The sequence below is a fragment of the Mytilus trossulus genome, chromosome 8, assembly GCF_036588685.1.
Source record: "Mytilus trossulus isolate FHL-02 chromosome 8, PNRI_Mtr1.1.1.hap1, whole genome shotgun sequence".
Taxonomy (NCBI): Eukaryota; Metazoa; Mollusca; class Bivalvia; order Mytilida; family Mytilidae; genus Mytilus; species Mytilus trossulus.
In genome coordinates, this window is record NC_086380.1 from 7,113,871 (window position 1) to 7,132,094 (window position 18,224).

At 31.8% G+C, this 18,224-nt stretch overlaps 2 protein-coding genes across 3 annotated transcripts; both read left to right on the forward strand.

Annotated features, from left to right (window-relative positions):
* Positions 1-3,426: 3,426 nt before the first annotated feature.
* On the forward strand, positions 3,427-4,486 carry LOC134681550 (beta-1,3-galactosyltransferase brn-like). The gene has a single exon (XM_063541195.1). It carries the CDS (start codon positions 3,464-3,466, stop codon positions 4,484-4,486), a length of 1,023 nt encoding a protein of 340 aa, XP_063397265.1. The 5' UTR covers positions 3,427-3,463.
* Positions 4,487-6,351: 1,865 nt separating this feature from the next.
* On the forward strand, positions 6,352-16,871 carry LOC134681617 (beta-1,3-galactosyltransferase brn-like). 2 transcript variants are annotated; one of them, XM_063541269.1, is made up of 2 exons: positions 6,352-6,401; positions 15,192-16,871. In XM_063541269.1, exon 2 carries the CDS (start codon positions 15,245-15,247, stop codon positions 16,298-16,300), a length of 1,056 nt encoding a protein of 351 aa, XP_063397339.1. In that variant the 5' UTR covers positions 6,352-6,401; positions 15,192-15,244; the 3' UTR covers positions 16,301-16,871. The 2 variants fall into 2 exon arrangements, with proteins under 2 accessions (XP_063397339.1, XP_063397338.1); XM_063541268.1 differs by lacking the exon at positions 6,352-6,401 and adding an exon at positions 14,834-14,916.
* The last annotated feature ends 1,353 nt before the right edge of the window (positions 16,872-18,224 follow it).

Genomic DNA, 18,224 nt, shown 5'->3' on the forward strand with positions numbered 1-18,224 from the left:
GTAAAACTAATATTAAAAAGGACAAATTAAAGAATACTATAACACGTAATTAAGATATATTATTAACAACGTCAGTACTCATAATCTATTCTTCAAGACCATTGTATAAAAACCACTAATTCATAGCTCAATTGCCTTCTTAGTTAAAATCCGCAGTTTCACACATTAATGATTACTTTGTCTTCATCAAATAAAGTGGTAGTTTTGGTCATTTGGTCTCTTGTGAAGAGTTGTCTCATTGGCAATCATACCATATTCCTTGTTTTTGAAATTAAAATATTTCTTCCTTCGCCCTTCCCTATATGCACCAGTTTTACTCTTGACTTAATAAAGTGTAAAGTAAGTAGGAAAATAACTGTATATCAGATCTTCTTATATAGCTAACTCGGTCAAATTTTAAATTCATAGGCTAATAAACACATACATAACCATTCTGACATCTTTAAAATTACAAGTATGGCTATCATATTTACCTACAATAATTTTCAAAATATGTGGTGTTGTAGGTTCTTTTTTAATAACTGAATGACCTATTTGCTATGAGCCCCTTCTAGAACAGAAGCAATTGATTTGCTGACTTACCTTACAAAAGTAAATCAGAGTGATATTTTCTAAAAACAAAGTTCGAATGGTTTATATCCTTAAACGGGATTATTCCACCCGATTCTACTTTCAATTTCCATGTAACAGAACTTTGACACAATTCTAGCACATTTCTGATTACGGGAGTCATAGATTTAATTCTGATTTTGCTGAAATATATATAAATAAAAAATAGCCAAAAGTGACATTTATTGCGGTATGAGTTTAAATTAAGAATGTAGTTTTATGTAATGCCAACACACAGGCCTTTTCCCAATTGATTTGTGATAGTGAATATTTGTAAATTTTCAGTAGTCCAAAGAGAACCTTCTTATATTATATATAATAATATAAAACCTGTGTTAATGCATCTGCCTTTGTTATAAAATCTTTCAAAAGCTAACATTGAAGAAAGATTAAAATAACCACTACAAGACCTTATTTACTAACTAACAAACATATAGTCAAAATCCCAAACAAATATACTTATAACAATTGGTTGATCTCTTATTTAATTTTCATTTTATTTTTTCCCATAAATCAAGTCGGTGACTTTCTCGTTACGGTATTTCACATTTTTTCATGTCACCAAGGAACTTTTAGTAGCTGTCTACACGGTATGTATTTTCTTAATTGTTGAAACCCCTAAGTTAACATAGATTTGATCACACCCACGTTATTGGAACACCAGTTGATAGATGATAAAAAAATAAGGAGGAACTCATACTAAGTCTTGTTCTTTTTCTATTGCTCACCTTGTCAAAAGGGCTGAATAACAGTAGTATACCACTGACTGAGCTTAAATCCTCATCTGGCGTTCATCGTCCGCCGTCTCAGATAACTTTCAAAAATATCTTCTCCTCGGAAATTTCTTGATAAAATTTAACCAGACATGGACGTAGCCACACGCTTATTGGGGTAGCGAATTCTTAACTGTGTCTGACGATCCCACTGGAAAACCAGCATTGCCAACATGGTTACAAATAAAACAATTGAGGTTAAATTAGATTTTTGACTATGATCTTGAAAACCTCTAACCTGACAGTGCAAGAAAGGTTTAGAATATATACAATTTGTTGATTTAAATATCAAAACTGTCAGATGACATTTTACAGGAGTTACTGCCGAAATGACAAATGTCACAAACAGTCCGTCTTTTTTTTTGTCTAAAAAAACTATTTTGTCTCCTATCTCATCAAAAAATAGATAACATAAATACCGAACTCCAAAGAAAATTCAAAAGGGAATGACAAAGTAAAAAGGTCAAACATATCAAACAAATGGTAAATAACTGTCATATAACCGATTTGGTACATGCATTTTTCTTCTTTGGAAAATGGCAGAATAAACCTAATTTTATAACTAGCTTAGCATTTCATTCGTATGACAGTTGCATATATTCCCTTTCATCGACATCACTGTGTAACAAAATAAATAACATAGATGAAATAGAACAAAGTAGAATAACCAAAATACTAAACTTCAAGAAAAATCAAAACGGAAAGTCAATATTATTATCAAGTGGCAAAAACCAAAAGCTCAAACAGATCAAGCGAATGGAAAACTGCTGTTATATTTGCTGATTTTATAAATGCATTTCCTTATGTAGTAAAGGGTGGAGTAAATGTTGTTTTAATAGCTAGCTAAATCTCCCACTTGCATGACAGTTGCAGGTAACATTGTGTTGTAATCTTGATCACTTTAACACAAACAACAATGACAACAAACAAAACAATGCATGGAGATACTCTAAAGACAAAGGACATTAGAAAATAAAGAGTACAAACTATCGCCATAGCACAACACATTGACAGGATTTTAAAAAATCTGAATAAACGTAAACACTTAAAATAAAGCAAATAAAAACATCACTATAACACGTAGGTAAGATGATTAAAAACATTAAAACCTATAATCTATACTTCAAGGCATCAATTTTATTAATTTTGAAGTTGATACTGAATAATTCACAACAAGGTTTTGATATATGCCGAAGAACTTTTTTAAAGACTGCACTTTGGTTCATCAACTTTTTCTAACGTCTGATTTGTAGCTGCAAGCTCTTGAATACCCGATGAATCAGAAAAGATATATCCTATATAGTTGGTATACTGACAGGATTTATAAGTTCATCATCGAAACGTCTCGATTCGCAGGGTTTGGTTCTGAGAATACCACCTATGTCGAATTCGAGGTGTATTTTTTTCAACTGAAACAAATTCGGCAAAAAATTGGAATGAATTTCCATTTTAGTATCTTACAATTTATTTTCAAAGTAAGTAAAAAAATATTACAATCATGGAAAAAAACTTAAATTTCGTTTCTTTTTAATTTGCCCTTCTGTAATTGTTATTGTCTTTTCATAGGAATTTTGACTACCTTTTAATTTCCTTTGTCTTTTATCTCGAACACGATATGAGACAGGTACTTCAAAACTCTACCAAAAACATTATCAACAATCTAAGATTAACAAGAATGCTGAAATGACCGAGAGGATTGGTTGACTTTTCTTTTTAAGTATTTGTCATGAAAATGTTGTAAACAAAACGCAATTATAATCCTGGTATATATGATAAGTTTATATACAACCACTGGATCAATGCTACTGCTGACGGATGTCTCACAGTTAGTAGTAACATCCCAGTAGCTAGAACGAAAGATACCATCAGCTTTGAGTATCACTGATGAGTTTTTTGTAGACACAATACGCGTTTGGCGTAGAAAAAAGTCAATTTCCATAGTACTCTATTCACACGGTCAATATAATCTACATAGGCCTAACTATAACGTATTTATCTTGTCAGAAGTCGTGATAAATCAATATTTGGTTTCTTTTGTAGGTGAAGTAGTTAAAAACAAAGAGAAGAGGCACAAGATAGTAATGATTTCTATATCATACAGAAACAAACTTAAGAAGAGCAAAAGAACGATAACCCAAGTTGTTTTCATCATTACATTTGTACTGATTTGTTTACATACGAACCAGCAACCAGCTGAACAGCAGCGTTGTTATGACTTCCATTATAATTATCCTCTAAACAATGTGAAAGATATTTTAAATGAGCTAAAGAATAACGGTACGACCACTAGCCAACCAATAAATCATATTTACAATCAATATAACACACTATACAATGTGAAATGTGCATCTTATACCGAATTGATAATATTGGTTAAATCATACATTGGACATTTTGATCAAAGACAAGCGATTCGCTCCACATGGGGAAAATGTCATGAGGAAAATGTAAGAGTCGTCTTCCTTCTTGGATATTCTGCCGAGTTAACTAAGCATGCTAGGAACGAATATGCTGACCACAAAGATATAGTCCAAGGTTCATTTACTGACGTATACAGGAATAATATATATAAAACATTGATGGCATATGACTGGCTTGTATCGAATTGTTCAAATAGTCAGTTTGTCTTTTTTGTTGACGACGATTATTTTGTAACCATACCAAACCTGTTGCAATTCGCGCGTGAAAACAAATTGGACGGCAAAAATGTAATGTTTGGACATAAGCAGTGTAATCCAATAAATCCGGTTAGATCAAATTCATCAAGGTATAGAAAATGGTACATATCAGAGGAAGAATATCAGCCACCTATTTTACCGCCGTTTCTTTCAGGTGGATCTGTTCTTACGCACATAAATGTAGTACGAAAATTGAGAATTGCATTTCCTTATATGAAACCGATATTTCTTGACGATGTGTATGTGTCATTAGTTGCACAGAAATTAGGTATAAAGATATTACACGATGAAAGATTTGTCAACTCTAATATAAGGAGAATGGACTTTAACTTTATAATATCATGTCATAGTTATAATAGTACAGAATATTTATACGAAGCATGGTTGCAATTCAAAACAGTCAACAATTTGTCTTGTAACCAGTAAGCCACACGTTGTGTGGAGGTCAACGTTGTATAGAGGTTAAACTTGGCTTGTTATTTTTCAGTAGGAAATGAACTTGCAGATGTCTCTTAAAAAGAGTCACCCGTTTGCATGTGAAATTATATGCTCTAAAGAGTCTACATCTCTGTTAATCTTGAACGATACTAGTAGCCACTCTTTTTTGTTGTAGACTTAACATGTTTCGTGACAATAATTTCTTTTTTGAATGATCGTGTTTGATTGTCATTTATATTGCTTATTATGGTTGTGTTCAATATCTTAGCAGCTACGAAGCGGCTACGTAACTGCTACATAGCTGCTATCAATATCTATGTAGAAAATATAGACTAGATTCACGTTCAATAGTCATAAATTTACGTAGCCCTGTACTTCTCTCGGAAGCAATTAAACCAAGAGTTCTAAATGGGGAAGTTTAAATCATTCCTAAATAATTTCTACCTTTTGACTGTAAAACACTGATTTTATATCTAAATTGTACAGAACATATTATAAAATATTTTATTGCCACCCTTTGATTAGAAAACATATCATGTTTTAGCATAAAATCTTTCAAATAGTGTTAAGTCTTGCTACACTCGGTGATATATTTTTCGAATTTTATGGAATGCGTTTTTCTCAGTCTTTAGTTTTATATGTTGTTTCTTGTGTACTTTTATTTGTCTGTTTGTTCTTTTCAGTTTTAGCCATGTTATAACAAGATTCATGCACAACTGTAATAAAACATTAAAACAAAATGATAAAAAAAATCAATTGTTTACATGTAAACTATTTCTTTTCTTGAACATTTCCCTCGGTAAATAAAGGACATGGACATTTTAACCACCAATTCCAAAATCCAGATTCAACCTCTAACATGTCTAACGCTAATAGTACTGTTGAACTGTACAGTATATCTGAGGTTGTAATTGTACATATTTGCTGTAAATTATCCAGATTATAATGTAGTAAGAACAAAGAGATTTAACCCATGTTATGTGTTGAATAACGTTATGGTTACATAATTTACTGGTGTATTTAGTCCGATGTCAGTAATTTATGTGCCCAGACTAATTTTCATAAGAAAGTATGCACATGTCATGAAAAGACGGACGAAAGATACCAGAGGAACAGTTAAACTCATAAATCGAAAATAAACTGACAGTGCCATGGCTAAAACTGAAAAGAACAAACAGTTGCTAGTGCCTGTGCTCTAAAATAAGACTAGTTGGAACAATGTATTGTTCATTGTTGTTTGTTTTTGTAAGTTGATTTAATTTGGAGTTGATCTTGTGATTCTTTGAATTATTTTTGATTATTCGTGATATTGCTTTGGGGTTTCGAGAATAATTAACATACAATGCCGAACGAAGGAGAAAATTGAGAATAAAGAAAAAATGAATGAATAAATAAATAAAAATTATGCAAAAAATGTAAAGAAAAAAGAATATTTGGGAAAAGAAATATTAAGAATATAAAATAATAGGATATTGCAATAAAACAATAGAGACGGTTCAGAAATAGAAGGAATAGCGAATAATGGTCAAAATAAATAAAGTATAGAATAATGTTATAAAAAGGACAAAGAAATAAAGGACCTTCTGTTTCCTCTATATAAACATTGTATATATATCCCTTATGAATGGTTTTGCCTATTTTGTTTTTCTTTTTAACCTCTAAAACAAGTCATATGGCTATATACAATAGTCAGAGAAAATGTTACCCTTATTTTGAAATCGACATAGTGCATGAATTATATCCATAACTCTACTTGTCAAAGTTATCATGGACATGGTCCAAGAGAAAGGTTTATCAGAGACGTTTTAATACGATATTTCAAACTTGATAACATTCTACTTCATACTATGATCGATATGAATTATGGAACATGTTTAAAAGTTTCTTGCCAATTTCAATAAAGGTTAGTTAGATTAAAAGTACTTTTAAATACAGAATTAATAAGACATAATTATTTTATATTTTATTGATGATCTTACTCAAATTCATTTAAAAGAATACATTAGTTTTTTACATTATTTAAATTATTTTGTAGAAACAGTCAGGATACATCATTATCGCACGACCGTAGAATTCGTAAAAAACAACTCACTTTTAGATGGTGGCGGTTTTGCTAGAATTAACCCTAAGTGGCATTTTTATTCTTCGAAATCCCTGTCTTAAATCACCCCTAGTTTTTGGTGGGGTTCGAGTTGTTCTTTAGTTTTCTATGTTGTGTCATGTGTACTATTGTTTTTCTGTTTGTCTTTTTCATTTTTAGCCATGGCGTTGTCAGTTTGTTTTAGATTTAAGAGTTTGACTGTCCCTTTGGTATCTTTCGTCCCTCTTTTCTTAAATATATTGAACAGTTTTGATGGATAATGATTTCACAGATAACCATTCTCCATGACTACAAATTTAAATGCATGTTTAGTAAACCGAATTGTGAAACATCTGTTCTAAATGGTCTGCTCAGATGTTCCAAAATTATCCTGAAGCAATCTTAAAAAAGTATAGAATAAACGAATAAATAAATATATGAATTTAAGGAAAAACGATAAATTGAAAGCAACAATACGAGCAAACCAGGTTAATTTGTAGAAAGAGTGGACATACTGTTTCAATCGTTCTTAATCAATGGCATCAGCCACCAGTATTAAGCCGGCACAACAACTAAATATGAAGATATTTCTTTATTTTTGTCAGTCTGTATTTCTTTTCTAAAGTAAAATTTCTGATACAATATCATTTGGATTGACAAATGCCATTTCTAACAGAAAAAAAAGCGACAAGATTGTGTGTAAATGCCACCCTCTCGAAAGTCATTTTTGATTCAATAAGCATTACTTAGAGATGACGATTTTGAAGTAACAAATGCATCAATACAATCATATACATGTAGGTTCAGTTAGGGAGAAACATGTCTCGGTTTCACTATATTTCTCTTCTTTTAAGACTTTAAAGAACTTTAATAAACTATAAACATTTTTGATTCACATATACCATTATGATTTTAAAGTAACAATATTGTAATGCGACCCACTGACATTGATTGTATACACAGATGATCTGAAGAAAATACAACTTTATGGAATAGTACTAATATTATATATTTTTATTCCACACCAAACGTCAATTGCAGATTGAAATTATAAAAGCATTCTTCCAATATTTTGATCACTTTGATAAATGTATAGGGGTATATTGGGGATCTATATTGATAATTTAGGCTAGGTTTATTTATTCTATACTTTTCCCGTTATCCAGGATTCATATTTTCAACAACTAATTGTTATTTTTTTTTATTTGTTGACCCTATTTTTATATTCATATTGTTTGTCTATTTTTTCTTTAATATGTTACCCTCTCAAGCCCCCTTGTTTGGACATATATTCTAATCGTTTGATATTTGCTTTAAGATAAACATTTAGGTCTCGACCTAAACAACCGTCCTCGATATTAAAAATGTAATCTTGATAGATTTATGTCATCATCACAGTAGGACAACTTTTAAATATAACATGTACAGATAACTCTTCTAGCTAAAAACTAACAGTTTATGGTTTATTTACATCTTAAAACATACAAAATAAAAGTTTATTTTCAAATTCAACCCATACAAACTTAAACTATAATACATGTAAACATGGTAAATGAGAAAAAAAATGTGTCATCACTAAAAGTTAAAATATTGTTTTAATCCTTTTCCCAATTTTATAATCCTGGTACCTTTGATAACTATTATTTAACCCAAGTCTTTATTTTGAATGTTTGGACTGTGTCCTGTGATATGCTTCGGTTTTATAGAGGTGATTTTTTCGGACAAGCAATGACCATACCTTTCTTTCAGGCTTACCAGTTATTTATTTAACTCATTTTTCCATTACGACTTTCAGGAATATCGACACTGATTCACACCTTCAAAACCACAATGACAAAACATATAGTGGTAAAACGACGACTGCCGAATGTAGGGTTGCCTACTCTTCCGGAGCACATGAGATCAATGCCAGATTTTGATAGGTTCGTGTTGCTCATCGTTGTTTTCCATGACATTGTTGGTTTGTTGTCGATCGACTTAAGATATCCCTTTGGTGTCTTTTGAATTTCATTGACATATTATATCAACACATGTTTATTAATGTAGACTTATTTATGTATTCATATGTCTCATTCGTATTATGTATTTCATTAGTCTCTTATATTACTTTCTAAAGAACCTCTTGTTTGGACATGATGAATGTAAATTGTTTTTTTGGCACAACTCAAAAGAGCTTATTACTAAGACAATGGAATGCAATTGTTATCAAACTTCTATCCGTCATGCAGGTGTTTTCATTTTTCTTTATTAGGTGTGTCTGTTTTCGGTTCATTATTGAAGACCTGTCAAGAAAATAAATGAGAGCGCTCTACCTATGATATATAGTTAATTTGGAATTTTTTCCTATGCAACAGTCACACCATACCGACATCTCACCCTAATTGGTTGCATAATAGCTAATATCTGTAAATTTCTAGTTGTCGTAGAGTGCTCCATCTATAACATATAGTTACTTCATAATGTTGTCTCATGCAACAGCCACAACATACCTACCCTATTTTTTAATTGATTGTACGATATCTTATATCTGTAAATGTTTAGTCGTCTGAGAAACATGGACTACTTGAAATGAAATCAATGTAAAAGGTTATATTAAATCTGTAATAATCTGGTTTATTAATATGACAATATTTTGTCGTCAAATAGCTTTAAATAATCATACAAGACATAACGTTTCAAGTATTTGTTAAGTCAACACACATAAGGTCAACACAACTGATAAATTAACTTGTATCAATGAAAGTTGTATGCTATATCATTTGTTTTTCATCTCTTGTTCTCTCATAAATCAAGTCGTAAGTTTTCTCGTTGAGTTCTTTTTTTAAATTGTTCATGTCGGGACTTTTTTAAATAGTTGACCATATGATGTGAATTTGGCTTATTTATGAAGGTAGCCCCGGTTACTTCCACCACGTCATTTGTGGTCTAGCGTATAGGGATTTCATTACCACACCTACTTATTGTATATTTTAATGATGGGAAAATTCTGGAACATTGATTATTTTCAGGAAACACACATCTTTAAAACTTAAATTGTTTCCTTATTAAATCTTGTCAATATGCACCTGAAAAATAAACTGGTAATTACTTAGTGTTTATCTTGTACTAAGTGGAATATTCAAGTGAATACTGAAAACATTAAAAATAATGTAAAGTTCTTTTATACGTTGAAATGTGTGTCTCATCACGAGCTTAATCCAGTTTCAATCCAACATTTTCTACATTTGAAAATGCATGTACCAAGTCAGGAATATGACAGTTCTTGTCAAATCGTTTATGACGTGTTTTGTCATTTGATTTTTGCCATGTGATTATGGACTTTCCGATTTGATTTTCCTCTGAGTTCATTATTTTATGACTTTACTTTTTATTGTCATGGTTACAATCGGGTGTAGATTTGTTGTTGTCAAATTAGAAGCAAAAAGAAATATCTAATATTATGGTAGCATTTGTTTTATTCGAGGTAATGAAGTTGAGATAATTTATTACATTTGTTTTAACACTACATTTGAAAGGATGGTAAATATATGCGTACTGTTTTCTGTATAATGAAGTGGACAATTTTCCATTGACCGCTTAAGAACTATCCATTTCTAAGTAGCAACATTCCAGCAGCACCTGCATACGGGGTATATATGTCTCAATTGATACGATATTCCCGTGGTTGCATTTCCTATCATGATTTTCTTGATAGAGGGTTACTGCTCACAAGGAAGCTATTAAATCAAGAGTTCCAAATGGTGAAGTTGCAATCATCCCTTCGTAAATTTTTCGGACGCCATCACGAGTTGGTTGACCGTTATGGAATAACCATTTCTCAAATGATATCGGATATGTTCCTTACGTCGTAACTACAATCCCCTTCCGTTTCATGAATTTGACCTACCGAATTAGACTATTTACCCGATTTATAATCACATAAGCAACACGACGGGTGCCGCATGTGGAGCAGGATCTGCTTACCCTTCCGGAGCACCTGAGATCGACCCTAGTTTTTGGTGGGTTTCGTGTTGTTTATTCTTTAGTTTTCTATGTTGTGTCATGTGTACTATTGTTTTTCTGTTTGTCTTTTTCATTTTTAGCCATGGCGTTGTCAGTTTGTTTTAGATTTATGAGTTTGACTGTCCCTTTGGTATCTTTCGTCCCTCTTTTAAATCCGGGTTGAAAATTCTAACTAAAAGAAAAACCCACATATTATATATGACGTGAATAAATTGTTACATGTAGTTATCTATAATGACCAAATAAACTTGATATCTAATGTACGAGATTTGATATTTGACATTGGTCAATGATGATATATTGATGACTGTCAGAAATGAAAATTAATATTTCGATTGATGTTGATTAGTAAGTATACGAAAGAGTTTATTTATATAAAAGTGTCATAATTCTCATATTACACAATGAACTCTCACGTACCAGATTAAAAGATTTAAAAGTATATTAGATTTTCCACAACAAAAGTTTGATAAATTCTAATGTAGTCTTTAATCTTTACGGATCTCGCATCCTTGTTTGGTTTCAGATAGTTTTTTTATAACTTATAAACGTTCTCAGTTTATTTACATGATCATAGTATCTATCGTTACATAACATGCATAACTCAAGTGGTAAATATAAAAAGAAGATATAGTATGATTGTCAATAAGACAGCTCTCCACTCCACAATAGACCAAATGACACAGACATTCACAACTATAATAGGTCATCGTTCTGCCATGAAATACACAACGAACAAAGCTCATACCGCATAGTCAGCATTAATTCAAAAATGCATCCATAAAAAAATTAGTAAAATCACAAAAATACTGAACTCCAAGGAAAATTAAAAAAGGAAAGTCCCCAATCAAATGGCAAAATAAAAAGACTTCGACATTTTGTTAGGTCTGTATTGTAGTTCGAACATCCAAAATCTCCATGTTATTCAAGCAAACATTTAAGAGTTCTTTAACGCTTATAGGCATTTACTACCGTTGCATCATTGATGAAGAGTATGTATTGTTTTTGCTTCCCATCACGGTGCGGAGCTATTAGTTTCGCCATTTTGGAATAAATAACTTTGCACGTAACGAATCTGAGATATAGCCACCGCTATTGGCTTAAGTAAGATAAAAAATTACAGACTTTTCTCGTTCTGGATAAGACATCAAATGCCGGTTTTAAAATTATGTTTTCTTCAGTTGCGATCAACTGTCATTAATTCATGTTCATTCTATTGTGCATTCATTTCACAGATAAATTCACTATTGAAATATCAAATATCAATACGTAAAATTGAGAATAGAAATTGGGAATGTGTCAAAGAGACAACAATGGCCGAAAGCCAACAATGGTTTTCAATGCAGCGAGAAACTTCCGCATCCGGAGGTGTTCTTCAGCTGCCCCCTAAACAAATAGGTATACTAGTTCAGTAATAATGGACGTCATACTTAACTCCGAATTATACACAAGAAACTAAATCTAAAAATCATACAAGACTAACAAAATCCAGAGGCTCCTGACTTGGGACAGGCGCAAAATTGCAACTGGGTTTAACATGTTTTTGATATCTCAACCATCCCTCTATACATCTAGCCGATGTAAAAAACAAAAACACACACACAACAATACACGTAAAACTCAGAAGTCTGAGTCCGATGTCAGAATATGAAACAAAAGAAAATAAATAAAATAACCTAACAATCATGCATAAATAACAACAGACCACTGGCATAAACGGACATGTCAGCTCCAGACCTAAATTAAACTGATTGAAAACTTATGTCTTTGTCACGTAATTACCTGGCACAGCCTCTTCTGTAAGGGGTTTGGTATTAAATCCTCATAAAATATATGAGAAGAACATAAGCCGTGTCATGTCAACAACTGGTTTTAGAATAAATGTGTTTAATGCCGATGCAAAGACACTATATACTAGTAAGTGAATCAATATGTAAGCCTAAATAATATGCAATCTTTAATGACCTGACAACAGTATCGTAACTACATCTATTCTTAATAAGTCTCTTTGAAGTTTTTGTTTGATTTTGAAGTGAATGATGATATTTTTGTGCTTTGTAAAGAATACTAGCATAAAAGATTGGATGTGAAATACGTGAACGTATAAGATGTCTGCATATTGAGTTATATTTACGAATGATTTCCTTATAACGATGATAAAATTTCGTAAATATTTTGATTAAATGTAGTAAATGTGTTTATTTGCCATGTTACTCTCAATTTTCACGATTTGCTTTCCTAAAACAATGTTCCTATACAATGTTATTTGTATTTTATAACTTCTAACAATCTGGGTACACCTCGGGTAAGTCACACCTTAGGAGTCGTGGCTATTTGTAATTGTTTTAATTTTCAACGAGAAATTTAATTTAATTAAAAGTATTGGTGTTTAACGCACACTATTGAAGTACATCCATTTCATATCAAAAATATCTAAAGATACTTCCTTTCTTATACTTATTCAACAACCATATATATGCACACATCTTACCTTAAAATTAGTGTCCAGCGAAACAGTCCATATATTTTCAGAGGGGTCAAACTTGTGTTTGTTTTGTCTTCACTATTTTAATTAATAATGTATATAATTCGCCAAAAAATATGCTAGTAAAATCTAAATATAAAACAAATAGTTGAATTTATGTTCTTATACATTACATGTTTGTCTCATTAGAGAAGGACTATGAGAAATCCTTGGGGTGTGGCAATGTAGAGAAGAACTGTCGGGTGCAGCAATTTGTAGAAAAAAAACCATAAGAGACCCTTAGGGTGTGGCTATTTAGAAAGAGACCATGAGCAATCCTTTATAGTGTAGTAATGTAGAGATGAACATGAGCAATATTTTGGCTGTAGCAGCTTACAGAAAGACCATGAGAAATACTTGGGGTGTTGCAATTTAGAGAAAGATTATGAAAAATCATTTGGGTGTAGCAATTTAGAGATGACCATGATTAATACTTTGGGGTGTAGAAATTTTGAGAAAGATCATGAGAAAGCCTTGGGTGTAGCAGTTAAGAGATATACCATGATCAATACTTGGGGTGAAGCAATTGAGAGAACGACCATGAGAAAGCCTTTGTGTGTAGCTATTTAGAGATAGACCATGAGAAATCCTTTGGGGTGTAGTAATCTCGAGAAAGATCATGAGAAACCTTTTCGGGTGTAGCAATTAAGAGAAGACCATGAATAATACTTGTGGTGTAGCAGTTTAGAGATAAAGAGTTGCTTTGTGGAATTGTGATGACGAATACTTAATCTAAATTCGTTTAAAGAAGGACATACATTGCCCGCAAGCACCTAAATAAATCTCTTAAAGTTATATTTATATTCAAATTCCATTTCCCATTTTATACACAGAACCGAATCATTTAAGATAGGAATTTTCCAATTTAGATATTCATTAACCATATATATGAGGGTATATATAGAGTGGCGGCGTTATTCGTATTTGTATTCTTTGATTTTATTATGTATTTTTTCTGTATTCTTTAAATCTGTTGCACAATATTCACGATACTTAATTTTTTTACCTTTATTCTGCACGCTTTCCTAATTATTCTCCATGAGGTAAAATCCATTTAAACCCTTATGTATGTGCAGCACATGTATACGTTCATTATTTTTTATTAATGAAGCTCTGACAGAGAAAGTAAGGAAAATATTAATTGATAGCATAGAAAAACATTTTAAATTGAGTCCTTTCAAAACGCTTATTTAAACGATCCCTATTCTAATATAATTGCTCACATACATATAATCATATATATGAACAAATCTATGTATGTTTTCGAAGCCTCCCTTTTAGCACAGTAACCAACGCATAAATCACATGGGGAATCGAATAAAACAAACAAAATATTAACAAAAATACATTGTTCTCCATGACACTATCTTCGTGTTCCGTACATATACCTTAATTACCTTGTGTATCATCCCTTTTGTATATCTAAGTAAATAATGTATGTATAAACAATTAAGGTAAGGTAATATGATTTGTTTGTCATCAAGACATACCCATCCACCGACTATGTTAATTACTGTTAGGATGATCGTATGACCTTCGACAATGTGAGAAACAAATAAAGTCTAGTAAGTAGTAAAAGGCCGCCGGTGTTCAAAAGCGAAACAGGTAAAAGCAAATCAAAATGTCCTGCTAGAAGAAAATTATATAACATTATAACCAGTTATGTCCTACGACTAAAAGGGGAATCATCGACTTCCCGACAAACACACATTCACGGATAAAGAATGTTGTATGATTGAACACTTTTGGTAGCCCCTAACATTTGACAGTTGTGTTACACTAAATCAGTCGAAAGAAACATGATACATATTTGTAAGTACTACCGAATTATTTCCGGCATATGTTTTGTTTGTATTACAAGTATGTTTAATATTAATTTCAAAACTTAAAAGGCTTGAAAGTTAAGTGCAATGCTAATATATATATTTTTTATATCAAGAGGATAGAATCGTTTATTTCCGGCTTTTGCATTGTGTGTATTATACAAATGTTCTCATTAAATATAGAGTTAATTGTGAAAATAAGGCAGCTTAGATTTCAAATGCAATACTATTATATTTTTTTTAAATTCGGAGTTTTTTTTATAGGTAATATAGCCTGGATTAACAGTGAAAAGAACGACGAATCCACCAGGATAGTAATGTTTTCTATAATACTACACAGAAACGAATTTATCATTATAGTTCTAGCTGTTCTGGTCATTATGACCTTTATGGTTTGTTTCTATATGGATGCTTTAAAGAAACAGAAACGTTGTTATGAATTTCATTATAATTATCCTCTAAACGATGTGAAATATATTGTGAATCAGATAATACAAGACAAAGGTATGACGTCTAGCAGACCTATCAATAATATGTACAACCAGTATACCACAATAGTCAGTGTGACATGTCCAGATGATATCGAACTTGTAATACTAGTTAAGTCTTTTACTGGACATTTTGATCAAAGACAAGCGATTCGCTCCACATGGGGAAAATGTCATGAGGGAAATGTAAGAGTTGTCTTTCTTCTTGGATATTCCGCCGAGTTAACTGAACATACAAGGAACGAATATGCTGAACACAAGGATATAGTCCAAGGTTCGTTTACTGATGAATACAGGAATAATATATATAAAACATTGATGGCATATGACTGGGTTGTATCGAATTGTTCAAATAGTCAGTTTGTCTTTTTTGTTGACGACGATTATTTTGTAACCATACCAAACTTGATAAAATTTTCTCGACAAAATATTCAATCCAGAAGAGATGTAATGTTTGGTCATAAGCAATGTAATAGGGATCCAGTGAGATCAAAAGCATCGAAATATAGAAAATGGTACATATCAGAGGACGAATACCAGCCACTTACTCTACCGCCGTTTCTTTCCGGGGGATCTGTTCTTACTCACTTTAATGTGGTACAAAAATTGAGAATAGCGTTTCCTTATATGAAACCGATATTTCTAGACGATGTGTATGTGTCATTAGTTGCACAGAAATTAGGTATACATATATTACACGATGAAAGATTCGTCAACTCTGATTTAAGGAGCATGAACTTCAACTTTATAATATCATGTCACAATTATAATAGCACAGAGTATTTATACGAAGCGTGGTTAACATTCAAAACACCAAAGCTGTTTGAACGCTTATTTAACAGTGTTATTGGCAAGCCTCGACGTGACTTATGTAGTACACGTTAATGTTGCACTCACGAACGGTTGAAGTTAAAAGCAACCGATTTCGTCCAGTATGAAATGGATTTATATACTGGAATTCGCTTGTGTGTGCCGTAAACTCGTAACAAGGAGTACAAGTCAGCCGAGAACAAGGTTAATAAATTGATGAACTGGAATTTGCATGTATTTGCGATGGGCTCTGAACAAAGAGTAGTAGTCAGCCGGGATAATGGATTTCTAAACTGGAATTCGCTTGTATTTGCGATGTGCTCTGAACCAAGTGAAGAAGCCAGCCGGGATAATGGATTTATAAATGTTACTTCCAATGATAAATCCCTGTGCGCATGTGATAACATGATATCAAAAGAAGTAACAATAGCCATGACGTATCGACCGTACTGTCAGTTAACGGTATATAAGATTTGTCCGAATGCTGTACTTTAGGCAGCTATTTCGTTCTAGACGTAAACTGATTAACGATTATTAAACTTCTTAAGTAGTTACGAAGATGCAAACATAAACTCTATATACACTGTCACTGATATGTAGGAACGGAAAAATCACGAAAGAGACTTCCAACACTTGACAATATGACTTCAATATTTATATTACATTTAACATTGGTTAACTAGGGTTGTTTTAAAGTTGGTTACTTATTCCGTATTCCTTATTTGTTACGTATTCCTTATTCCTTATTCATTACGTATTCATCATTCCTTATTTATTACGTATTCCTTATTCCTTATTCATTACATATTCGTTACTTATTCGATATTCGTTACATACTCGTTACTTATTCCGTATTCTTTACATACTCGTTACTTATTCCTTATTCGTTACATACTCGTTACTTATTCCTTATTCGTTACTTATTCAATTTTTGATATCTTTCCCCTTTTTATTTCTTATCTCTGGTAAAAGTTCTTAATTTGTAAAAGTACAATTATCCTTTAAACGCATATGTTCCTGTCTTTATGCTCTACCGGTCCTGTTACTTTATATTCAATACTAGTTTGTTCCTTATTAAATTTTGATACGTTCTACCATTTAACTGCTCTATATTCGTATGTGTGGAGTTGGTTCTTTGTTCGAAGAGGTGTAATAACACAATGAGCGCGTGTACAACGTTTCGGAACTAGATTGATGTCTTGTTTTTTTTTTAAATTCGTTCCGAATTCGCTTATACTACGTGTGTTATACGTTGAAACTTAAAAAAAGTATTTTCATTTTCTTTTCTTGCATGTCGTTGGTTGTAACTACGGGTTCTTTTAGGTGAAACAATAAATTTGAGAAAGGAAATGGGGAATATGTCACATCGACAACAACCCGACCATAAAGCAGACATCAGAAATAAATAAGTAAAAATAAATATTTGTATTGATATAAAGTCAATAAAAAATAGATTAAATACAAATAAAGAAAAGATATGGGCCATACCATATGTTACAAGGAAAAATGAAATGTCATTTGTTTGGTTTATAAAAAGAAAAACACTTGACAGACATGAAAAAAGGAAAATGTTGCCATTTTAATATCGAATTTCTTGCGTCGAACTGCCGATTTCTACCCAAAATCTTTAAATGAATTGAGAATATACAAGCGACCATACAATCATTTATAATACGTGTATTAAACGGTACTTCTTTAAACAAAACACAAAGAGATTTTCACACGTATTATAAACGAATAAGGAATACATTAGAAACACGGTATTGCTTTAGCTCTGAAGTTAGCCCTTATAGTTTAATTTCACCTCTTTTAACCACGAACCAACTCCAAACATACGAGTACAAAGCAGTTAAAAGGCAGAACGTATTAAAATTGAATCAGGAACAATTCTTTTTGAATGATCTACCATATAAAAACGTTCTTTCTAATTGTTATACAAAAATGTGTAATCTGCTTGGAAAGTTATCAAAGATACAAGGATTATAATTTAGTACGCCAG

Coding starts and splice junctions, on each gene's coding strand:
- LOC134681550 (XM_063541195.1), top strand. CDS start 3,464: ATGATTTCTATATCATACAGAAACAAACTTAAGAAGAGCAAAAGAACG.